Source organism: Silurus aristotelis, assembly GCF_946808225.1.
Source record: "Silurus aristotelis genome assembly, chromosome: 24".
Classification (NCBI taxonomy): Eukaryota; Metazoa; Chordata; class Actinopteri; order Siluriformes; family Siluridae; genus Silurus; species Silurus aristotelis.
Window position 1 is genome coordinate 6,410,016 of NC_139597.1, and position 25,770 is coordinate 6,435,785.

A 25,770-nucleotide genomic window follows, 5' to 3' on the forward strand; every position below is an offset into this window, starting at 1 on the left:
ATATGAGTTGGCATTAAAGATGGGAGTAAGTGTTGGGCGGTAAATCAAAGTACTTGATTTTTTTTTTACTTTAGCACTGATATTTTTAATCTCTTGTGAACCGCTTTCATTTCCTTAATCCTACTGATCCAGGTTTTGTCCTTTAAACAAGCTTATTATAGTCCAGGAGGACTTTGCTTTGAGAGCTTTCTTGATGGATGAACTCTGAGGTAAAAAGGCTGGCTGGAGGGCTGTCAAAGAGTGTTGATTGTTTTATTCAGGCTGTTCCTGTAGGTGGAACTGTGGGAACTGATCTAATGTAAGATACAGGAGGGTACTACAGACAGCTCTCATGCTTTTATCACCTGAGATTACAGTATTGTAGTAGACATAAGTGGCTACCGGATGCACAAAGGAAATCTTTTTAATTGAGCTTTTCTTGGATAGTTGTATATTTGACATGTTCTAAGGATGTTTTATAGTGATGTCCATTTTGTTTTTTATTTTTGTTGTTTGTTGGAACTGCAATTCCATGTTGCCCAATTCCCTATTAAAATTTTATCTAAGTTACTATTTTTTTTTTTTGTATTGTTATTATGTTTTGCTATACTTGTAAAGCTTTAATCCATTTTATTCTCATATTTTTTTTCTTCTTCTTCTGATTATTTTATTATTATTAAATATTATTATTATTATTATTATTATTATTATTATTATTATTATTATTATTATATTTGAAAATATTTCTAATTACAATTGTGACTGGATTATTTAAATTTTTAAATTCATAATTTAACAACTTTTATATATATATATATATATATATATATATATATATATATATATATATATATATATATATATATATATATATATATATAAACAATTTTGCAGTGTTTGGGTCATGGACCATTTTCTATTAAGGAATATTTAAAGCAGGTTTATTTACTGGTTCATGTTAATTTGTGTATAATATATTTACTTAATAAAATAAGTCATCGCTATTTACTAAAGCGTGCCAATAATTCTGTGCAACCTGGGTTTTTTTGTTTGTTTTTATATATTAATATAATAATTATTATTATATAATATTACTTGAGAATTGCCACTTTGTCAGTCTAGGGCACATTATTGGGTTTTCCTATCAGTCAGTTTTCAGTCCAGCTGAATGAACCTGACCTTTTTTCTCACAGAGTGAATGCAGAGACGACACATGGGGAGAAGAAGAAAGAAAAATGATCCATCTCTAAATGTCCTGTAATTACAAACGTTTTTCTTTAGCGTGAGGGTGTGAGGTTTCTGGGCGAGTGCGTAGAAGAAAAGCGCCGAACGGTTTCCGCTGCCCGAGCTCGCTGATTTATGCGGCCCTGTGCCGAATCAAAAAGTCCGCCCGTGTTTGTGCGGATACACTGACCGCAGGTATGAACAAGAAAATCCCTGTTAAGTTGTCTTGTGGCACTTTGTTGAGAGCAGCAGCGGCTCGATGGGGAATGTGACGTTGCCTTGTGAAGCCTCTGTGTAAAGTGCAGTGGGTGAAGGCACGGTGGGTAGTGGGGGTAAGAGGGAGATTGGTTGTCATTTAGAGAACCAGACCTGATGGCTCCCACTGGGGCCTGAGGAGGTCGCATCGGTCTCCTCGATACTCTTCAGTTAGTTTGACCTCTTGACTCCAGACGGCTGGCAAGGCTGTGTCGGGGCAGGCGGTGGTATTAACCTTCTTTGATTTAGTACAGAGGAAGAGACAGGGGACAGAAGCCTAGAGCAGGAAAATACACATGGAAAAAACAAACTCACTAGGTTAACTGTGTTTTATTGTCTACAGGGCATGTAATGTCAAGTTTGCTTCATTTCACTTTAGTGTGTTTCTCTCTGGCATGCAGGACTGTGGCCTGGTGGTTAGACCTGATCAGCCCTGTGGCCTGGAACCTGTTTCTGAGCTCAAATCATCTCCGATTTGCTCTTCGGGAGATGCACCCGGTGAGTTTAGACAATTTCCTGGTACACAGGACACTAAAGTACACAAATTCTTTCAGTAATTGTTGATCTACAGCCCCATCATAGCTGAACACACAAATATAACTCAAATGTTTATAAAACAAAAACAGTGCAAATGCTTTTCAGAGATATAAGCTTAAGTTATTCACTCCCTCTAAAATGATTTCTGTCTGAATTTGCAGACTGAACATACATTATATGGACAAAAGTATTGGGACACCTGCCTTTTTTTTTTCAGCTTTATGTGGAAAATGTTCTTCTCTAAACTGTGACCACAAAGTTGGAGGCAAATTATTGTATAGGACATTTGGGTGGATGCTGGGATAGAATATCTTTGGTAATTTTTCCTTTACGTGAATTAGGAGACACAAACCACTGAACCAACATGTATAACCCATTTTTTCTTCCAAATGAATCCCATATTCTACATCTTTTATTGGAGAAATAACTCGACTATAAAGTGCAGCAGTTTCATCCATCTGAATCACTGCACAATGTTACATACCAGAAGTTGAGTTTATTAGAAAGACTGATCTGCAGGTAGATTACTAATGTTGACCAGCTGCATAAATGAAAGGTCTTTTGTTAAAATGGAAATTTACTGCTATGCATCAGATTATAAAGCTCTACATGATTGTGTACAGGACGCTGGGTGGTGCCGTGCCTAAGCTGTTCAGACAACAGGACGTGTGATTGGCGGGATGTTGCCTGGCAACCAGACAGCTGTTCGCATCCTGTATTGGAGCAGCCACAGCTGCAGCGATGCATGATGGACAAGAAGGTAAGATGATGATAATGATAATGATAATAATGGCATCACTTCATTCAATACTGTTAATATAGTCAGTAAGAATATTTTAGTAAAAGACTGTAATAGTCAGGATGAATGATATTACACATATTATAGTCATGTAAGGACACAAATTCATGCCAATATATTATTAGCAGATATTTGTGAACCAACAATTTATATTTTAAATGAAATTAATAAAGTATAAATTTTTTTTGAACCTTTATATAATTTTTTTAAATAATGTATTTTATGTATATATGTTAAAAACACCATATTTTTTGCTTTTAATGTATTTATATTAATCATTAATCCATTCATTTATTATTTTGAATAAATTCTAAAATGCATAGGCATTCAAAAAATATTTTATAAAATACTATACAAATCTGATCATTTTAATTTATTAATATATTATCAATTATACCTATAAAATGTAACATAATTATTCATCATTTATTACTTTTCATTAATATTTAAAGTTTATAAAAAGTTGTCAGCACTTTGGAATAAATGTTTTTTGCAACGGAAAGGCTTCAAAAAAGACAGGCTTCTTGAACGAATCCATTGCATTGTTTCTTTGTATTTAAAATAGAGAAAAAAGAGGCTGGTGAGAAAACAACTCTGTAGGTGATACAACATAAATGAATACAGGAACTAACCTTTTTTGGACTTAAATGCAACTATTAATGGATACAAATGGATTAAATATTCTCATTTGATTCCCAGAAAATCTATTATTATTATTATTATTATTATTATTATTATTGTTATTATTATTATTATTATTATTATTATTATAATTATTATTATTTAAAAAAATACTTTAGAAAACACAGATATTGACAAAAAACTCCACATCACTTCATCAATTCTTTCCTAAATTAGAACATCCCAATTTTTTCTTGGAGAAATATTATTTAGATATTCTTCATGTGTTTTGGACAGACAAAGGTTGATCAAATAATCAGTACTTAGAAATTAACTTAGTATACTGAAAAGGTTTTAAAGAAGTAATTTAAAAATGTATAAAGCACATTTATTCAAATAATTGTCATTTTTTTATGCAAGAAAAAAATAAAAAATAAATAAATATATATATATATATATATATATATATATATATATATATATATATATATATATATATATATATATATATATATATATATATATATTATAGCTTGAAGTAATTGCAGTATTACTTGTTGAAGTGTCATTTGTTACATAAGACTGTGTTTCACTAATACATGGGAATATCAGCTTTAAAGTGCACATACCTAAAGAACAGTATTACCCTAAACATCTCTGGAGGCCAAATCGAAGCAAAAACAGTAAATAATGCACAAAGAGGGTCCCAGGAAAAAAACTGAGACATCCCCAGCTCTCTTTCTGTCTTCTGCAGTAGGTACATCTGCTTTACTTTATATTCTGATATAAAGCATTAATCTCCTTTTAAGAAAAGTCTCTTTCTCCACATCCATCTTTTATAAGAGCCCTCATAAACAATTACATTAACGGTTCAGACGTCCGTGCCAAAGCCTGTATCCTAATTCTCTACATGCACATTACAGGCTTTAGGCTCCGCAGCAGGACTTTTTCTTCTCCACTTCCTGATTTAAGAAGCACACGATCAGCTGTGACATGCACGTCTTTATGCAAAGAGCTCTCGGGGTCTCAGAGATGAATAGTGCAGAGAATGCACATTGGGGCTAGATCATAGTATTTATTTAAAAAGCAGCTTGAGCTAGGAAAGATTTTCTGGGTTCAATTATATCATTTACCCATTAAAAAGTATATATATTTCACCCAATACATATTTTTTCCCCCTTACCAACTCAGAGTTTAAAAAAGAGAAATAAATATAATCATAAAATGAAAGTTAATTAAGTACATTTTCAGTGTTTAGGTTTCCTTCTTTCTTTTTCCTTTTTTCCATTTTTTTCTTTTCACTAAATACCTAAAAGATATTTATTTCTTGTTTTGTCACTTTTTTTTTTTTATTGGTTTTGAATCATAAAATTTCAATCAGGTAAGATGTTCAAAAGATCAGGAAAGTGTTGAAAAAGAGAAAAAAAAAAGGTGTTGTGTATTCATTATGTATTTCAATACCATCAATGTAAATATTTTATCTTTCAATCATTTTGAATGTAATTATATTTTATTTTTTATTTCACCTTATTTTATTTCTTGTTTTTATTATACGAGTGGTGGAAAGTGCCTGTGGATCTGCCATGGTTATGTATCAAATGGTCTGTGATTATATATGAAATAAAAAAAAAAATCAAGGTTTGGAGCTTTAGCTTGGCTGAATATTAATTTTTTTAATGACTAGCAGTTGTTGGTATGAGACGGCATATTGATTAGTTGATGAATCTGTGCATTGTTCTGAGTGTTTGTAGTGTGTGTTATATGATCATAACCCATGGCTACAACACTCATTTGTGATTAATGCTGTCATTCGTCATTCCAGCTTGTCCACCACGGACATGTGAACTGCCGCTGAGGTTCTGTGATCTCCAGCGACTTGTGGAAAACCCTTACAATACCACACTTGTTTACTCGCTCCCTCCTTCTCTTTTTCCTTTCGTTCATCCCTCATTTCTTTTATTCACGGCAGCAGGCTGAGAGACAGAGGATAGGGGGCTGGACCAGGGTTAAGATGTGGCAGAAGTGTGTGTCCGCTTAAATGTCTAAGCTTGATCTCAACTGTTTGTCTCTAATGCCATGGTGATAGGGTGTGTGTGTGAGTGTGTGTATATGTTGACTTCTGTGTGGCACACACTGTTCCTGCCAAGATGACTTGAGTGGAACTGTGAGCACAGCCATCGCAATTTCACGATGCACATGTCTCACAAGTCAATTCCACATATTTGTTACAGTTTTTTTTTAATTGGTATAAAAGGCAGCATTAATCATCAATAAATCAACCCTTCCAATTCCATGCTTTTAGAATGGGATATTATGGATGTGATATTCAGTCGTGTGCATCTGATGTTTGAAGTCTAATATGTTGTTAAGGACAAAAATAAAGATATAAAGAGATAAAGTTTCAGAGTCGTGATGTGCTGCTATTGAAAAATACGTATTATAAAACACATCATTCGTTGAATTCTACAAGTGCCTTTAGACTTTTATTCTGTGGATAAAGAAATTGTTTTTCTGTAAATTGTCTTGAACTCACACTACAAATGGACTGAGATGAAGCCGAAAAACACTTTACTCCTGTAATGAGGCAGAATGTAAATTGGCAAATGTTGTACATTCTGGGGAGCAAAGTTTTGCATTTGTTTTGCATTAGACAACAAATGCTACATGCTACACACAAACACACACACACACACACATACACACACACACACACACACACACACACACACACACACACACACAAACACACACACACACACACACACACACACACATATATATATACTGTATATATATATATATATATATATATATATATATATATATATATCGTATTGTCTGTGTAGTCTAACTAAATGTATAGTCTTGTTATTTATGTCTGTACTTTTTAACAGCTGGAGAGGCATTTTGAGTCTTTTGAGAGTCACCAACACACACAGATATTTAAAATATATAAAATATTTGAATAAAAACACTCAGCTGATATTTCTGTTGCCTGTTGTGTGAACGTTTGTCTGTATGACTCCTGTTCTTCATTAGGTCCTGTTCATCGGTGATTCAACTAACCGAGGGATGATGTATTACTTGATGGAGCGAGTAAACACTACGCTGGAGGATTGGGACAAGGCTCATAACACCATCATCTATCACAATCTGAACCAGGGCAGGACACTCATCAGTTACTCCTACTACCCCCAGTTCTGGCTACATAAGAATCAGAGACCAAGCTTCAAGCAAGCGCTTGAACAGCTCATAGAAAGGTCAGTGTGTGTGTGTGTGTGTGTGTGTGTGTGTGTGTGTGTGTGTGTGTGTGTGTGTGTGTGTGTGTGTGTATTAATATGTCATATAAGGTGTTTTTGAATGCACATGAAAAGCTGCACATACTCACAGATGTGGCTTTAAACTTTAACATTTAACCCTGTTGGCTGTAACCTGTGGCAGGTCACGACCTCTGGAAAACTCTCCTAAGACTGTGCTGGTTGCTGGAGGGGTCCAGTGGCTAAGTCTGGAGCATCTGAGAACCATGCAGCACGTCCTTGAGAGGTAAACCACACACCTGTTTGCTTCTAGCGGTGCCTGCATTCTGTATGCCTCTGTTGTTGTATTATTATTTTTTTAACCTAAACTATAATGATCCTGTTTGTGTGCTCGGTATTGGAAATCAGTGTAAGTGAGTGCAGCTCATGGAAAAATAATAGATTAATGTGTAATTGAAATACCATTTCTTACATCAGCTCTCTGCTTCTCAAAGCTGGACCTTGTCTTAATCAAAACATAATAAAATGCCTGCTGAGTGAAAAGTTTATTAAAATATTACAGCTGTGTTCTTTTAGCTGAAAGTAACTGCTTTCAATTATTTCCCAGAGAGAAGCTGCAGAACATCATGGTGGTGGTGAAATCTTTAGGAATGGGCTTTCATCTGCCAGTGGATGGCATTCGCTCGCTTTCTCTGGTGAGGAAGCTCATAAAGAAGAAGAAACTTGTGTTAAAAATGGAACTACACTGTAGATTATGTATGTTAGAATTTTTTTATAGAGTCTTGTTTAAAAAAATACAGGAACTCTAGGTTTGTTTTCATTTAGAACTAGTTTATTCATATCTGTCTCCCTCGCCTACTTTATTCTTTTTGGTACTTAATTATAATTTTTTTTTTTTTTCACCTCATCAGGGTTTTGTATATGGAAGTTTCTATTGCTGGGTTTTGTACAGAATCTACCTACCTATCATACATCAGTTCCTACCTACCTATCATACATTGAGCTAATTCTATCTATCTATCTATCTATCTATCTATCTATCTATCTATCTATCTATCTATCTATCTATCTATCTATCTATCTATCTATCTATCTATCTATCTATCTGTCTGTCTGTCTGTCTGTCTGTCTGTCTGTCTGTCTGTCTGTCTGTCTGTCTGTCTGTCTGTCTGTCTATCTAACACCCATCTATCTATCTATCTATCTATCTATCTATCTATCTATCTATCTATCTATCTATCTATCTATCTATCTATCTATCTATCTGTCTGTCTGTCTGTCTGTCTGTCTGTCTGTCTGTCTGTCTGTCTGTCTGTCTGTCTGTCTGTCTGTCTGTCTATTGAATATTTACAAAAGCAGCTATTTTATCTTGAATATAATTTGTATTTTAGCGCTGATTACTGTACCTCACAGTCTTTCTGCATCTTCCAGAGTGGAGTGCAGGACCTCTACAGCATGAACAAGAACATTCTGGAAAGTGCAAAGCGCCTCAGGTATGAGGCGATCGACACATTCAGCATCACCATGGGCCGCTACAAGGAGTTTCTTCAGGGCCGTTGTGCCTGCCATTTCCACGAGGTAAACCAATCATCACTGATGATCAGCTCTCATGCCTTGTCCTGAAAAAATTGCCGTATTTTATAAAAAGCATGTGGATGTTCCGTAACAAATGGAGATTCGGTGTTGTTAAGGTCAGCAAATTCTCTGTTCACACTAACGCCAAATTATATACAAAATGCTGCACATGTACCATGCAAGTTACCAGATAAACAACCCAACCACTTATTCTGAGTATGTATATTACTTTGATATTTGGTATTGCTGGGATTATTGTATTAATCTCGCCTAGCGGTGTGTAAAAGAAAAGGCGCCAAAGTCGACAGCGGTGGCCTGTGTGTGCGCTAATGCCATGGATTTGTTTCTGTAATTATAGAATTATGGGTGCATTTACCACCCAGAAAGCACATAAGATGACTCACCATCTTTTAGAGTCAACCTCATTTTCCTGGAAGGCTAGGCACTACTCCAGTCCCCACTGTGTATGTGTGAGAGTGTGAAAAAGAGAGAGAAAGAGAAAAAGTCACTGTTCTTCCAATTACCCAATCCAACCACTTCCATTTATTGACAAGTTCTTTAAGAAACACAGTCTAATAAATCTAGCTTTTGAAAACACTCATGCTGCTTTTTACTCCACCATAAATTGGCCACCGGCTCATTTAATGAGATATCAGCAATTAGACAGGACTTTATTAGCTTTTAAAGAACAGGTTGGGTGCAGATGAGGGAGGAAAAGTGCTTGAAGTGGGGAATTTCACTTCCATATGTGCCTGAAAAAATGGCTGTTCTTCTAATGCACCACAACACACAAAGCTGACTGTAACCCAGTGCACTTTAACCGGCAGACATTGTCACACAGTTTGCATCGAGATTTGACTCTACTTTTTTTTAAGAAACCATGTGTATTTTTATTAGATTATAATTGAAACAGATATCAAACATCAAATTCCTACAGCTAACACTTTCCCTGAATTTAAGAGAATTCTTCTAATTAGACAAACAAGTTTTTGCAATTAGGCTTTTTATTTGCCAGGTTTATATGGTGTTACTTGTGTTTACTGACTGTAAATATTTACCCAAGCCAATCAGTTTGCACTCCACAGTGTCCTAAAATGAGGCTTCTTCCACGTCAGCTGTCACAGTCTCATGATAATGGAATTTCCCAAAACAAGGAAAAATCCAATCTATACAATTTATAAATATAGTGTAATGCTTACAAAATGGACAAATAATTTATGTTAGGATACTGATTTTAAATGAAATTTGAAATGAATTGTTTGCAATTACTTTGAATAGAAAAACTAATTAATCCCACCCCAATTTTGTGTTCCTTCAGGTTGGTAAGCCATTGCTTCCCACGGTGCCTGTCCACAAAAGGTTGCGAATAGTGATCCATGCTGAAAAAACCTCGAATGTGACTAGAATGAGGCCAGAGCCATCGGTTCGACCCAGCTCGTCCTACCACGTGAAGGGAGCAGTGAACCAAGTGTACTCCGAGATCTTGCTCAGCCGAGTGTGCATGTCTTATATCAATAAAGGGACCAGTAGCCAGCACTGACAGAGACACTAAGCTGTTAGCTGGTGTGAATAAAGTGTGTGTGTGTGTGTGTGTGTGTGTGTGTGTGTGTGTGTGTGTGTGTGTGTGTGTGTGTGTGTGTGTGTGTGTGTGTGTGTGTGTGTGTGTGTGGGAGTGTGCTGTCTTACCTGCCATAGGATGTATGTAATTGTATAAAATTAAGCCATTTCCACAGAGGCTTTGGTGCACTACAGTGAAAGTAAAGCGTGAGTTGTGTGTGTGTGTGTGTGTGTGTGTGTGTGTGTGTGTGTGTGTGTGTGTGTGTGTGTGTGTGTGGGTGAGTCTTCCAAAACAGCTTTAGCAGCTGCCCCTTACTTTTAAAGAGTGCCACTGATTGAAGCCTACCGTGAAAACATTTCCAAACGTTCCTTGTAACGTTCCTAGGACGTTTCTGGAACGGCTTCATGGTTTTCCAGGAGTGCCTTTGATGTCGCTCAGCATCTGATTGTCAGACGGAAGCTCGGGTGACTCTGAAGTTTAACCCCTAGCCTCGAACCTGCAAGTGCTGTTCTGCGTTTATGCTAAAGGTCTTATGAAGATTACATATACCTCACAATTTTATAGCTCATATATTTTTCTACAGATGTCTTTTATTTCCATACTTTTAATGGCCAATGTAATATAATCAGTGTAAAATATCTTGCACATGCTTATATATATATATATATATATATATATATATATATATATATATATATATATATATATATATATATATATATATATATATATATATATATATATATATATATAAATGAAAAAGCTTTATAGTTTAAGGTTACTGATGATTTCTGCTTTGTTCTGGAATGCTGGCATGCCTAGCCAAATTGCCTCGCATTTATATTTACACATTAAAGAACATTAACTTTACTGGTCTCTGGAGTCTTTGCAATAAGATTATAGTGATTTAAACTTGGCACAAATTATCAAATTCTCCCATCTCGTAACTATTCTAGGCCATGGAGCTTGTTTCTAAATGTAGAAAGACCTTTAATAGCTTTCTGGTGTGATGTGGCTGATGTTTGGTTCAACTTCTAATATGATTCTACTTTGGGAATAATTTAAATGTGCATTTTATATATATATATATATATATATATATATATATATATATATATATATATATATATATATATATATATATATATATATATATATATATATATATATATATAATTTTATTTTTTGTCACAGGTTGTTTAAGTTTGGGATGAATGTGTCTACATTTAGGAAAAAATGTAATGTATATAAGCTTTCTGAAGTACTCAAGAATCATGAGTTTTATTATTATCCGTTTTATTTGTTTACAAGTGGGATGTTTTGTATCTTGCGTTATCAAAATGTATATAATATGCATCAGTGTCGTTTAAGAATTAAAACCTAAAACCCCAAACGCATCGAAACAGTTGTGGGTCTTTTTTCTTTCGTTTGGATGCTTCCTTGTATTTATTTTTTGTATAAAATGTAATTATTGTACTTTTTCTATTTGTATTCGTGTTGTTATAAATATTATACTTACCAAGAAAGGCGACGTGGATATTCGGGTTTAATATTTAATGTAAAAAGTCAAATATGTTGTTTATTAACTTCTTATTAATTCTTATTATTCTTGTGCAGAATTTTGATAAATAAATATTGTAGATTATAATGAGACATTAATGACTGAGCTGTTATATGGAAATCTGCACTGATTCGTATACTGTCGGGCTTTAAGCAAATTCCTTGATGCTTTTGAGTACAATCGTTTGCGACCTTCTGTTTTTTCGCTTACTTGAACCTATTTATTACTACGACTTTTAGCACCAATAATAATAATAATAATAATAATAATAATAATAATAATAATAATAATAATAATAATAACAACAATAATATTTTGCGCCATGCTTTATAGACAAAATCTCTCTTAAAGTAAACGATAATACTTGTAATTATTATTAGTTAATTTAATTTATTAATTTATTAATTTGTCCGTTTATTTATTTATTAGTTTATTCGTGAACTAGTGGCGTATTCTCCTTGCTTCATTCGGAAAAGCGGGTTAAAAACATGCCGTCCAATCAGCGCACAGAACCAGAGCGTCTCGTGAATATTCATAAATCTTTCGTCCAATCAGTAAGCGGCAGCGCGCAAAAAAAAACAAACAAAAAAAAAAGGTTCAAAGAGCTTTGATTGAGGCTCAGCAGCGCGTATATCTGCGCGCGCCGGACATAGGAGACATGATTTGACAGCTTTTGGATTGAATGGATGTTTGTGAAATAAAGAAAAAGAAAAGAAAAGGAAAAGAAAGCAGGATAAAGGATTACTGTTGTGATATGTGATGGAACTGTGACGGCTAGAAGTTGCTCCATGGAGCTGCAGTCGTCCTGTTAAATGAGGCGGTCATGGAGAAGAGCAGCAGCTGGGGATTACATGGGTTCGAGCTCTTCTTACTCGTGTTGCTCTCGGGTTACCCGATCTGCTGTGAGGGAAGCTGGATGTAAGTAGTCTTGCGTTTTATTCTTAATATTTTGCATCCTGGGTGCGTTGTAGAAGATGGAGAAGAGCATACATTTAGGCAGAGTGCATCCTTTGGAGTTTTTTGTGAAGTGCAAAGGTTAAGGGTCTGGGTTACTGGTCAGACGGTTGTGGGTTCAAGCTCTCACACCACAAAGCTGCCCATATGGGCACTTGAGCAATGCCCTTAACCCTCTCAGCTCCATGGGGTGCATCATGACTAATCCTTCACAGTTTCCTAACATGATGACACATGTGGAAAGGTGAATTTTCTAAAAAGGTGTCTTCCTGTACTTTTTTAATATATAAAATCACTATGCTTTTTTTTTTTTTTTTTTTTTTTGCACAGGTGGCTGGGCATCACATCTGTGGGAGTAGTGGAGAAGATGGGTTGCTCTAATTTGCCCCTGTCCAGCAAGCAGAAGGATGTGTGTAAGCGGAAACCCTACTTGCTGCCCAGCATTAAAGACGGGGCACGTCTGGGCATCACAGAGTGTCAGTCCCAGTTCAGACATGAGCGCTGGAACTGCAGCACCAGCAAACAACCATCTGTGTTCGGCTATGAGCTCACCAGCGGTGAGGACTTTCACAAAAACACACCATTTATTCTTTAGTTCATCAACTCGAAAAGGGAAATATGAATCTCTGAAAAAAAAAATTGCTATACTTTTAGAAATAGTTTTTTTCTTGTAGCTTTAATGTGAATCCTATACCTGGGAAAGTGCATGTGGTGTAAGTAGCATATTCAGAGTAATATACTGGGTATAATTTCTAGGGTAAAATCCTGATGGTTTTCAGTTAACTTCTTGTCAGAGGTTCACTTTATTCAGGTGTCCAGATGAATAATAAATGCTGAAGATATAGAACATGGGCTCAAACCAGGAGCATAGAAAATTATAGTCTGGTAGCTTTTTTTTAAAAAAATCGCTGATGAATTCTGTGACTGTCTGATAGAATCATATATAACATCATATTAAAATATATAAAAAAAAGTCATTATTATTATTATTATTATTATTATTAGTAGTAGTAGTAGAAGTAGTAGTAGTAGTAGTAGTATTGTGTTTATGTATTGTGTTATAGACTTGTGATCTATTCTTATGATTAAACATAGCTTCTGAGTCTATTTACATGAGTCCTTTATTATTACCTCAGTTTGAATGAATTCTCCAGTTCTCCACCTCTCACTTCCTTCCAATCCTAAAACCTTTAATCCAGATCTTACAAGATTGATAAGTGTATTTCAGTTGCATTAGCTAAGATTCGTTTTTGTAGTTTTAAAATTAGATCTCACAGTTAACATCATGTAAACACACCATGTTCATAAAGTTTTGCTTTTCAGATCATTAGTGGTCTGTAGAGTGTCTAGAAAATGACTGGCAGGAAATACATTAAAACACCAGCAAACTTTCAGGTCTGAATGCAGAACCGTTAAACATTTAAGCAAAATGTTCAATGATCAAAAAAGGAAATGCCTTAGTTTTAATGCTGGACTGGTTACAGAGTAATAGTTCAGTACATTCTGTTCTTTCAATGGAATGCTTGAAATGTAGACTTTAAAAAATAATACTTATGTAATTCTGTATATGTATTTCTTTTTTTATTTCTTTTTAATTTTCAAGAAAGTGATAGTCTACACAGGGTATATGATCCACATCAGATTATTTGGCATTTGCTTCAGATTATTTCCTGTGCCCATAAAGAGACTGATGTTTACTTGTATGGAAAAAAAAGCAAATATTGGTGAAAAGATACACAGAATGGTATAATGAAGATAGCCTGGGGCTGATTTCTTTCTAGCCCAGACTGTAGATTATTCTAACCTATCAGTGCCAGTTATACACAGAGTAAAATCTTTCCTAGATTTCATCTTTATATTGGGTTAAATTTTCCATCCAAAATTGCTGGCACGCCGGCAACATATCTTCATAATTGTCATAATTATTGATTGAGAAACACATTGGACTGTTTACTCAAACATTATTATATCTGACACTGATTGAGAAGTTGTTAATGTGATTGACACATTATTCGAAAACCAAAATTCCTACTGAAAGTATCTTGATTTCACAGATTTTTATTTAGTAAAATTTATAGATTTCTACATTAGGATTTTTTATTTTTTATTTTTTGAACATCCCAAAACAATCTTCAATTAAATAGATTCGATTAATGCTAGAGAATGTGTTGTAAGTCGATCCATGAGGTACAAGTTTATAAAGTAACCCGCATCTTCTTTATCCTTTACTCTTTTTGCTCTCAGGAACGAAAGAAACAGCGTTTATCTACGCTATCATGGCAGCAGGGTTGGTGCACTCAGTCACCCGGTCCTGCAGTGCAGGGAACATGACTGAGTGCTCGTGTGACACCAGGCAGGCAGGCAGTGGCTCACAAACTGAGGGCTGGCACTGGGGTGGCTGCTCCGATGACATCGGCTATGGGACGTGGTTTAGCCGCCGTTTTATTGACCACGCAACGAAGAACGCTTCTTTGCATGAAGACGAGGCTCTTCTCTTTATGAACCAGCATAACAGTGAGGCAGGGAGACAGGTGAGTGAGAGATTTAGAGGGCATATTTTACAATGCAATTGTAAAATATGACATTGTAGGAATTAGTCACTTATTACCCAGAATTATAAAAAATAATAGGTCCGAAAAATTGTTTTAGGATACCATATATTTATGGACAAAGAAATGTCACGTTTTCTGGGTGGTCTATGAAAGTTACAAAACTGTGAAAATGCTAAAACAGTACATGCACAATGAGCTTTGAATAGCCTTTATTTGTCACATATACATTACAGCACAGTGAAATGTGTTTTTCGCATATCCCAGTTTGCTCAGAAGCTGGGCTCAGAGCACAGGGTCGGCTATGATACGGCGCCCCTGGAGCTTTAAGGGCCTTGCTCAAGGGCCCAGGAGTGGCAGCTTGGTCCCTGATCTTCCGATCAGTAACCCAGCACCTTAACCACTGAGCTACCACTCCCCATTAATAAAAAATAAACAGACAGAGAGACATACAAACAAACAAACAAATAAATAAATAAATAAATAAATAAATAAATAAATAAATAAATAAATAAATAAATAAATAAACTATCCTTGACAAATGAGTAGACTGTGGTAATCCATGAGTAGCTGAAAGATCAGTATCAATAATAGTTTTTATTTGGAAGTTGACACGTGGTTTAGAACCATTAAGCATTACACAGATAATGTTTAAAAAATCAAAACAAAATAAAAAAATCTGTACTTTCTATTAATTTTTTTGTCCAGAACTGCATTACTACACCACTCACTTATTATAAATATATTATAGGCATTTGTCCTCAAATCTGAATTCCTAACATCTAATGTTAACATTAACATCTAACATCTAATATTATATCTGTGAATTAAATAAAAAAAAATTCATTCTATACCCTAAAATTAGATTTGATATTGCAATATTTACTTAATAAGTTAAGAAAACACACGACATTAAGAAATTAAATGTTGGTTAGGTTTAGCTAATGTTTTTCCACAATCTTTTATTCTTGTTATATTCAAAGAAAGCAGGAGGTTGTAATTTTTTCCTTTATTTGAGTAAAAGATTTAAAGCTGTAATTCAACTTTTATGAGAAGATTTAGATAATGAGTCATTGGGAAGTGTAACATCATGTTTAAATTCACAAATTCACAGCTTTCCCACTCTTCACTTTCCCACTCGCCTGCTGATTTTGTAGTTTGGAAATATTAAGTGTGTGAATTCTGGAGATTGACACTTATTTTATTCGCTTGAAGTACGCAATGTCTCTTCACCCCAGTATATTGTGTAAGATTTGGCTTGCGGCCAAGTTTGTGCATGTGGCTGTGTTTTTACTGCTGTGTTCAACATATCTATGACCTGAATAAAGGTCAATTCATACCTGATGGTCACATCAAACTTGAGCTCACATGCCATGTTTTCCACACACTTTACTCATCTTCTGTAATTATTTTTTTTACTTGGGAATGTGTGTGTGTGTGTGTGTGTGTGTGTGTGTGTGTGCATAAAATTTAAACTTCAAAGAATTCAAGTGAGTTCATAAAATCACACAGTTTATATGCTGTGCTTTCAATTTTTTCATTATAATCCACAAAGATTTCATAACAACATGGGGAATTCAAGTTAGCTCTTATTTCCAATTATATACACTTTTTTTTTTTTAATGCAGGCTGTAGCCAAGACAATGTGGACAGACTGCCGCTGCCATGGCGTCTCAGGGTCCTGTGCTGTAAAGACATGTTGGAAGACCATGGCTTCCTTTGAGCGTGTAGGAAACTACCTAAAGGACCGTTATGAGAATAGCGTACAGGTGCTAGACCGCACCAAGCGCAAGTTCCGTCGCAAGGAAAAGGAACAGAGGCATATGCCAATTGGCCGGGAGGAGCTCATCTCCCTCAACAAGTCACCCAATTATTGTGTGGAGGACCGGCGCTTGGGTGTGGCCGGGACTAGGGGGCGCCGTTGCAACCGCACATCTGCTGGACCGGACAGCTGTAACTTGCTGTGCTGTGGCCGAGGATACAACACACATGTGGTGCGTCATGTGGAGCGCTGCGAGTGCAAGTTCATCTGGTGCTGCTATGTGCGCTGCCGACGCTGCGAGACCATGAATGACATTCACACCTGCAAATAGACAGTTAAGACCAATGGACAGCATCCTATGAGAGGACATTTAAGAGATGAAGTTTGATTGGGGAAATGGAGATTATATGGGTCCTTCTTTTACTTCCTCTCCTTCCTCTTCCTCTTTTTGTGGCATTCACCTCAAAAGCTTGATTCAGCAGTGCTTGAGTAGCTGGATGGATTCTCAGGAAGTTGATGAAATATTACCTGACGTCTGAGTGCTACTGTGAGAAGTGATGACTGAAGCAGCTTTTTTGTGATCAAGAGATAATCTCATTCTCTTCTTATGAACAGTTCCACCTATAAGACAATACAATGGACAATGCAGCCAAGCCAACTTTGAATCTTTGGGATCCAGTGTCAATTAGATTCTAATATGGGTTGAAGTTTGAATGTATTGACTTGCCCCTCACTGGGATCTTAACTATCAGAGAAGCTAAAGAATCAAAAGTACTTAAAAAAAAAAAAAAACACAGCACCATCATGCTTATAATAACTTATTAGTTTTTTGTAGTGAAATACTTATATGATGTATATAGTCTGCTAAATGATATTGCTCTTCCTAGTAAAGACAATTTTTTTTCATTGAACAATCCAAGTAGAATCCTTCAAGAAAGCTAGAACAAGATTTCAAAGAACTATTAAAAAACCCTTCTCTAACTTTAGTTTTATCATCATTATCATCATCATCATCATCATCATCATCATCATCATCATCATCATCATCATCATCATGGTCTTGTGTTTTTTTGAGCTATTTAACAGGGAGGTATAGCTATTTATCATCCATCCAGACAATATAGAGTTCTTTAATACTGTCCTTCTAGATGACAGCTAGACCATTTTAAACAATCACCACACAACTTGTCAAGCAGGATTTTATGAACTATTTTTATCACCACTGATTCCATTAAGGATTTTCTTTGTTGTTGTTGCGTTCAGAGCACTCGAACAGTGGCTTTCCTTTTTTTCAAAATTTTTTTTCTTCTTTTTTTTTTTTTTTCTTCTTTTTTTTTTTTTTTTTTTTAACAAATGGTTCTAAGCAGCTCTAACAAGCTAAACCCATTTGCTATCCAACAACCCCTACAGAGAGAGTTGTATTCATTCAGATAACATTTGTTTCTAGTCAAGCACAAATCTGAGTAAAAAATAATGGCAAATAGGATCCTTTAGTCTTGTCCTTATGGGTAAACCCAAAGGTTTCCAAAACCCTGGAACTGCAGGTGTTCACAAAAGGTTCCACGTAAACTGCCTTTAACTCCACCATATAACCTTTTTTAGTACAATATTGAGAAATTGTTAAATCTATCAGTGGATAGGGTTAAATTTTACAACAAAAAATGCTAATCATATTACAATATTAGTTTTTCCATGCTTGCATTTATGAGAGAACCTTTTAAATATTTTGCTTTAATAAATAATCCAACATCAATCGGATTTCGAAATCGAGAACTGTTAATGATGTATACAATTTTAAATCCTTTTTCGAAAAAAAGTATAGTATTTAGCATATGGAGCTGAAAGTAACACTAAAGTTTTTGAACAAATTAAATAATACTTTTAAACTCCAGCATCATGATCTATTTTATATGATGTTTAATCATTTCCTGATGTTGTCCTTTTGCCCTTTTCCTTAGACGGGTTAATGCTTGTCTCTGAAATAATTTTGTGTAGTATTCGACTTTTCAGAACAATCCGAAAAAAAGACATTTCAAGGAAACCCCCCAACCTTTTTTTATTAGCAGTATGCTCTTAGTCTTTACCACATGCGCTCTTTCTCTACAAGATGTCCCGGTTTGTTAAAAGTCACAAACGTGTGTCAAATACCACACGTTTTTTCTTTTAAAAACAGCCCTAAAAAGCTAACGCAAGTGACACTTTGTTAAAGCTTCCTCAAGGCTCGTACTGAACACACAATGGCAGCTGATTTTTGTCTTACACATTTGAATGCACTTGTGAGGGAATTTTTGTCTGTTTGTGTCTGGTTTTGTGTAACCGCTTAGTCCGTTTTCTGTTGGAGAACCTAGTCTCAAAATGAAATAACTGCAGCGCTCAAGAATGAGAAACTCTGTATGCAAACACTTTTTCACCTGCAATCCAATAAATCATTTAATTTGGTTGTGTGCTTGATTTTTTTTTTTTAAACATAATTTATTTTTTTGGCTTTTCTTCCGCAGCAGAAAGAAACCTCTAAATAAAATGAAATCTTATGAGCCAAATCTCCAGCCAGTCACAGCTTGTTGATTTGTCCAGCTAATAAAACTTTCAACTGCCTCAAGAATTTGTATATTCCTTGCATCCCCAAGTTAAAATTTAAAGCCAGGCTCAATATGAGTAACTGAGCCAGGAAGCCAATGTAAGGAGGAGGCCTGGATGTGAAACAAACCCTGGAGACACACAATTCAGATAAATGAGTCCACGCGGCAGTATTAGTCAACAGAACAAGCCAATTACACAAATGTTTGCCAAGTATTCTTTTCTCTCATGCCTTCACGCTCATCCTTATCCTCAGATTTGGGATTATTATCCAGTTAAAGGAAAGGTATGCCTTTTTTGCTTGTTTGTGCAAGATGTACGATATTGCCACAGAATGTTTTCGAACATCCAAAAACACTGCATGCATTTTTTCTTGCACAAGATGAACTATAATCCAACAATTACCAAAATAATGGGATCGTTTTTTCTTTCTAATCATTTAATGTAAAGATTTAACAAGGCATAACAAGTAACTCTGTGTCCATGCAATAATTCGCTTTCATTCAAAATATGCATCATTTGCAATATAAACAACTCAACAAAGTCCTGTGAACAGCCAACAATACAAGTGCTATGGGCTAAGAGCATAATGGATTTTGTCTCCACAAACCAGCATGGGGTAAATTAATCACAAATGCTGTATATGTGTGGTCCAACCAGTCAGTAGTACAATGCATACAACGCAACAATTCCAGAGCAATGGTTGTAATCTAATAGTTTTATTTGAAACTTTAGCTGCTGCAGAACTGGATTTTAGAAAAAAATTGCTGTTTAGCAGCTCCAGTTTTCCAAGTATGAACCAGGTTGTCTTTTGAAGCAAAGCCGAAGTTAGCATGTATCTCTATTAATGGATGTTTACAGACAAATGGAATGGGAAATAAGCATTCTTTCCCTAGTGGGAAATTAAAAATACACATCCATAATGCAGCAACTTTGAATTGTCTTGTTTATAGCCAATCACAAATGCTAATGCTAAAGGTTTTGTCAGGCTAGTTGCTTTTCCAGACCTTTGTAAGCAATGACTTTTTTGCAGCTGGAATTTTGGTTAATTTAGTTGATAGATGCATAAAGCAGCATGCTCCATTTCCCTGTGCTCTCTATGGGGCTTTACAGCTTGTGAACATTCCCAGAAGTCTGTAGGGGCTTATATTAGCCTAAAGCGGATTGGATTAGTCATTGGCCAGTGTTTTTCAGCCTTTTTTCAAGGCCTTATCAGTTACAGATTAAAACAATTATTTTACTAACATGCCCTATTTGCATTATTTAAACATATACCGTTTAATTTTTATTAGTCTTTACCCCAGTGTAATGCTCTTTGTTGCCATCTACTGGACATGCATACAAGGTCATGCATGCTTGGGATGGGTTACCATGTCTTCCCCACAGAGCTTGGTTACTTTTTTGGCTTACTTTACGGTGGCCGAGAAGTGCAAAACACATTAACAAATCCAAAAACAAATTAACAAATCCAAAACAAATTAACAAATTAGAAAACACTAACAAATCCAAAAACAAAATAATAAATTCAAAAACACATTAACAAATCCAAAAAACACAACGACAAGCCAGACAAACCGGAAAAGGTAGGTATAGTTTGCGAATGGAAACTTACAGATCATTGGACAAGACACCTGTCAGTCAAGATATACAGGTGAGTGACAGGTGTCTCGTCCAATCATCGGTAAGTTTCCATTCACAAACTGTACCTACCTTTTCCGGTTTGTCTGGCTTGTTGTGTTTTTTGGATTTGTTAATGTGTTTTTGAATTTGTTAATTTGTTTTCCGATTTGTTAATTTGTTTTTGAATTTGTTAATTTGTTTTTAGATTTGTTATTTTGTTTTTGGATTTGTTAATGTGTTTTTGGATTTGTTGTTTTGTTTTTGAATTTGTTATTTTGTTTTTGGATTTGTTAATTTTTTTTGGGATTTGTTGTTTTGTTTTTGGATTTGTTGTTTTGTTTTTGGATTTGTTAATTTGTTTTTGGATTTGTTAATGCGTTTTGCACTTCTCGGCCACCGTATTACTTGCTGTGATGATTTTTCTATCCATAAGTGAAGTATTTGCCATTATGAGTGCAATACATGAATTTTTTAAATGTGCTTGTTAAAGCAAAAAATGTTGTACACAGTTTACATACAACCCAAATTCCAAAAAAGTTGGGACAATGCGTAAAATATTTATAAAAAATAAAATGTGATGATTTTCAAATCTCATAAACACATTTTATTCACAATGAAACATAAAAAAAATTTCCGAATGAAGAAAAATACCATTTTGGAAATAAAAAAATGTGTTGAATTTTATTAGCAGATACAATTTTATCTGTAGGTTATAGTGCATAAATTTTGGCTTGTGAATAATCTGAGGCCACTCTTAAAAAGAAAAGAACTCTTCCAACTGCATTGATGTAATAATGTTTTAATAAAAACTGCATTATATTATGAAGCAATATGTTACACTAAAACAATGTATTTCAGCTACAATATAAGTTACAATGGTACATGATCGAAAAGTATCAATTTATTTAGATTTTTGAAAATAGATAGATCATTTACATTTTTTTTTTACCATTTTATCATTCGGTGGGAAAGGGGAAAAATCAAGCTGTTTTTGTCTTACTGATGTCTTTCTTAATAACGTGTCTCAGTTGGTCAGTGCAGGTTCAGGCTGAATGGTGTTGGGACTCAGCTGTTTGGAGCCGCTCTCCACTATTTCTACCTCTTCGCTACTGCTTGATATAGGAAACACAGGTCTGTAGCAGCCGCATGATATAATCTCCAAGGCCATATCTCGAAACTGAATGGGAAGAATGAGGATGATCAATAATGATCTAAGTTGTAATCACAGTTTTGTGTCAAACTAACCACTTTTAGATTCACTTCTCTTTCACCTTTTTTTTGGCCAGGAAGAAGATGACAGGGTTGTATGCAGGACTGGTCTTAGCCAAGTGTGCAGGCATGGAGGCAAGTGCTGGGGATATGGACATGTCAGGCACAAGGATCACAAGCATTGATACAAGAGCATATGGCAGCCAACAGAAGAAGAAGGAACCAATCATAGCAGCCACCATGCACATAGCATGCTTGTCCTCTTTTTGCCGTGATTTGCCTCCCTGACTCTCCACGCTCTGGTTCAGCTGTACACACGTACAAATGTGAAAATAAAATAAAAATCTTAATCTTAATTCATTTTAAATCCTGCTATTATATTTTTTATGTCCTTACCCTTTTAATGGAGGTCAGTATGTGGTAATAGCAGTAGATGATCAACCATGTGGGCAGTAGAAAGCAGAAGAACCAATACGGGAGAAGAAAGCTGTAACTGGCCCATGTACGCTCCTGCCAGGCCAGAGAGCATGAGGTCTGGACTCCCTCAGGGCCATAAGACCCCCAGCCTATTAGGGGTCCTGTGGCCCAGAACAAACAGTAGAACCAGACTAAAAGAAGACCCTTAGCATTGCGTCGCAATGTGATCTTGAAGGCACCCATGGACTTGCATATTATGTAGTAACGCTCATAAGCCATCAGAGTTAGTGTACACAGGGAGACTAGGCCTAAGGAAATTGAAAGGAAAAATAATTATTAGAAAATGTTTGGTGATATTTTTCAGTTCAGAGGATGATTTACTTTGAAACAATTTTGCTGCTTTTTGGATATCCAGCTCAACTGCTCTGCTGGAAATAGTATGGGTATGAACGGCTTGATACTAGTTAACCAACGTAAATGACAATCAACAAAAAATATTTAGTGCAATTAAATGAGACATAAGGCATTGCAGAACACCACACACTTTTACATATTCTTTTATACTAATGGCTTACTGTATAGGAGCTCTTTGTTTCAGAGGTCAGAGGAAACCAATGTACCCAAAGGAAACTCAATTACTAAGAGTGAGGACATTCAAAACTCCTTACAGATAAAGATAATAACCCCAGAACCCTGAGCTGTGGGTCAGCAACTTGGGATACTGCACAGCAAAGCTTTAAACTCTTTCGAAATCTGTTTTCAAAACTGATTGAATGTTTATAGTCTCCATCTTGTAGCAGTTAGATTGGTGGAATGTATTGGTGTGTACTGTTTTCCATATGTCAGCATGGCTTTCCTTCAGGTTCCCCAATTTATTCTCATCGTCCATTAAACCCATTGTAGGTCAATAAGGTATACTAACTCCCTGTGTGTGCATGCTGCCCTGCAATGGCATGTCTTATAATACAGGGTGTATGTCTACTTTGCACCCTGGGATTACTGGAAGAGGCACCAGATCCACTGTTACCTTGAGGATAAAGCAGTTACTGAAAATAAATAAATGAAACTTATGCCCTACAAAGTTCAAATTCACAAAAAATTATATTGTACTACAATTAAGATGCTGTTTACAAATTTGGTCAGCTGGGATATGCTTGAAATATAGTCCACGTGCATCCACTCACCAAAGTAATTGACAGCAAATCCTTGGAAGACACAGAGCTCTCTCCCCATGAAGAACTGTCCATAATAGTTGGTCACGGTCCCAACAGCTGATCCACAGAGGGTCATTAACAGGTCAGACACTGCCAGACCCATAATAAGAATGTTTGTGGGCAGGAAAAGCTGTCGGTTCTTTAACATAACTGCGATAACCAGAGAGTTGCAGAAGACAGACAGAATAGTGACAATCAGCATCCAAAATGCCAGAAGCCCATATCCTAACGGGGACATTAGCGCAGGAACAGTAGAAACATCTACTGATGTTTCTTCTGTAATGTCCTCTGCTCTTTGGTCCATGCCTGTGGAACCAGTGTTCTCTATTTGTGCTTTGAGATAAAATTTAAAGACATAAAATGAAGGATGATCAGACAACCAACCAAAAATAAGTCTTTATCTAATCCCACGATTAACAAAGACCCAAATCCATATTACAGATGGTGTCAAATTAGATTCATGGAGCATGAAGAACCATTTGTCAGATGGATGTTAATAAGATCAAGCCATGACAATCATGGATCCTGTATATGCCGATGTCATCTGGATTAGGTCATTCCATTTTTCCATTGCTTTTAAGATAATTACAATTGGAGTAATTTTTCTCATGTTTTGGTAAGTGCTTGTAAATAACAGATTGCTGCAGCTACATAACAAAAATAATACAATTTGAGCAAGAAGCATTTTTTGGGGCAAAGTTCCCAAAGTTAGTGAACAGCACACTCAAAGATGCACTAAAGCTGTTGCTTAAGCAATCACATTGAAACAGAGCTATAAATGCAGGCAAATGAATTCCAGAGAGATTTGTAGTTTGACTGATATGCTTTGGCCACAGACAGTGGTGGATTATCTGGAGAAAAGGTTTAGATGAGCAATTGGGTTATCTGGTAAAGAATGGACAATATTTGGAGGAGGAGTAACAATAATGTGAGTTAAACCTCTAAAGCATGTTACATTAACGTCTGACTAGTAGGTGGTGTTGACAATTGCTGCATAGCCTACATTGGGCATGACAATAAAGATAGTTTTGCGGGTTATGCAGAAGTTTTGTGTTAGTGCACAAAGTCGCTGAGATACACAAATTGAGATCCTGTTTGGCAGTTTTGTTTTTAAAAATCACTTGTAGGAAAAGTCGAGTTTAAAAAAAAGGATGTACTTGAATTTTAGATGCTGGGGTGTGTTTACTTCAGCATACTAAATGGTTTAATAGAAAAGTAAAACGCAAATTTACAGGTATTGACCACAAAATGGAAAAAGTCATCTTCAAAGTCAACTTGGGTAAATTTAGCATATGGTTTTAAAGATTATGTTCCAAAACCACCCGCAATAAATGGACGCCACCCCAAAAATGTATGCATACAGTACTGTACTGTATTTACATTTTACTCCATTTTATGATTAATAATTCTATTATTAAATTGTATTATTTCGACGTAAAACTAAAAAAATTCCCTATACGTTTTTTGGTCTATCGTGCTATCTGCGAGAGAAAATCAGCTGAACGGATTAGTTATGTGGCAAATGCAATTCCTCGATAAACTTCAAACCGTGGTAAAGCGGAGGATTACTGTAATGTTGTGTTACTGTAATTCACAGGCGCCATAGAACCCTTTTAATTATTTTGCCATCGCAATACAGGAGAAAAAAAAGTCTTTGATCATTTATGCTTAGACAGGTGTCAAGAATATGTTGACACCTGTAAAATGTAAATCAAATCCAGTATGGATTGGAGGCGGTATTAAAGAGGAAAAACCAAATGTAGAGCATGTTATTGTGACTTTTGACCAGTTGGAGGTGCTGTCATGGCCATGAAGATGTTTAAGTTTTGTGTCGACATGCAAAGTTGTTGAGATATATATACACTTCAGCCCAGTGTTTTTATAAAAATTGTTTTTACAAATAATGGTACATTTTGGACACAAGTGTAAAAAGTTATGACTAGAAAGACACTTTCATTAGCATGAATCAGCAAGAGATCAAAACCCACTCATTCACCTCCATATCCCTGCACACTTACTCTATTCAAAATAATAACAAGGATGTCATCAGGTTCTTTAGCTGACTCTTTAGTGTCCTTAAAGAGGTATGATATCAGGAAACC

At 35.5% G+C, this 25,770-nt stretch overlaps 3 protein-coding genes across 3 annotated transcripts in view; 2 read left to right on the top strand and 1 right to left on the bottom strand.

Annotated features, from left to right (window-relative positions):
- cped1 (cadherin-like and PC-esterase domain containing 1) overlaps positions 1-9,892 on the top strand; it is a 61,542-nt gene extending 51,650 nt beyond the window's left edge. The window contains exons 15-21 of the mRNA XM_083528836.1: positions 1,860-1,956; positions 2,619-2,755; positions 6,455-6,675; positions 6,857-6,958; positions 7,280-7,367; positions 8,104-8,250; positions 9,566-9,892. Of these exons, the coding sequence (XP_083384962.1) occupies positions 1,860-1,956; positions 2,619-2,755; positions 6,455-6,675; positions 6,857-6,958; positions 7,280-7,367; positions 8,104-8,250; positions 9,566-9,787 (1,014 nt within the window). The 3' untranslated portion in view covers positions 9,788-9,892. The remainder of the gene's footprint in view (positions 1-1,859; positions 1,957-2,618; positions 2,756-6,454; positions 6,676-6,856; positions 6,959-7,279; positions 7,368-8,103; positions 8,251-9,565) is intronic.
- A 2,105-nt stretch (positions 9,893-11,997) lies between these two features.
- wnt16 (wingless-type MMTV integration site family, member 16) lies at positions 11,998-19,068 on the top strand. Its single transcript, XM_083527732.1, has 4 exons — positions 11,998-12,284; positions 12,651-12,877; positions 14,565-14,851; positions 16,498-19,068. Exons 1-4 carry the CDS (start codon positions 12,190-12,192, stop codon positions 16,960-16,962), a joined length of 1,074 nt encoding a protein of 357 aa, XP_083383858.1. The 5' UTR covers positions 11,998-12,189; the 3' UTR covers positions 16,963-19,068.
- A 2,784-nt stretch (positions 19,069-21,852) lies between these two features.
- parietopsin lies at positions 21,853-23,972 on the bottom strand (the record flags this gene model as incomplete). Its single annotated transcript, XM_083528906.1, has 4 exons — positions 21,853-22,005; positions 22,100-22,345; positions 22,434-22,762; positions 23,639-23,972. The coding sequence occupies 4 exons, from the start codon at positions 23,970-23,972 to the stop codon at positions 21,853-21,855; spliced, it is 1,062 nt and encodes a 353-aa protein (XP_083385032.1).
- Between the last annotated feature and the right edge of the window lie 1,798 nt (positions 23,973-25,770).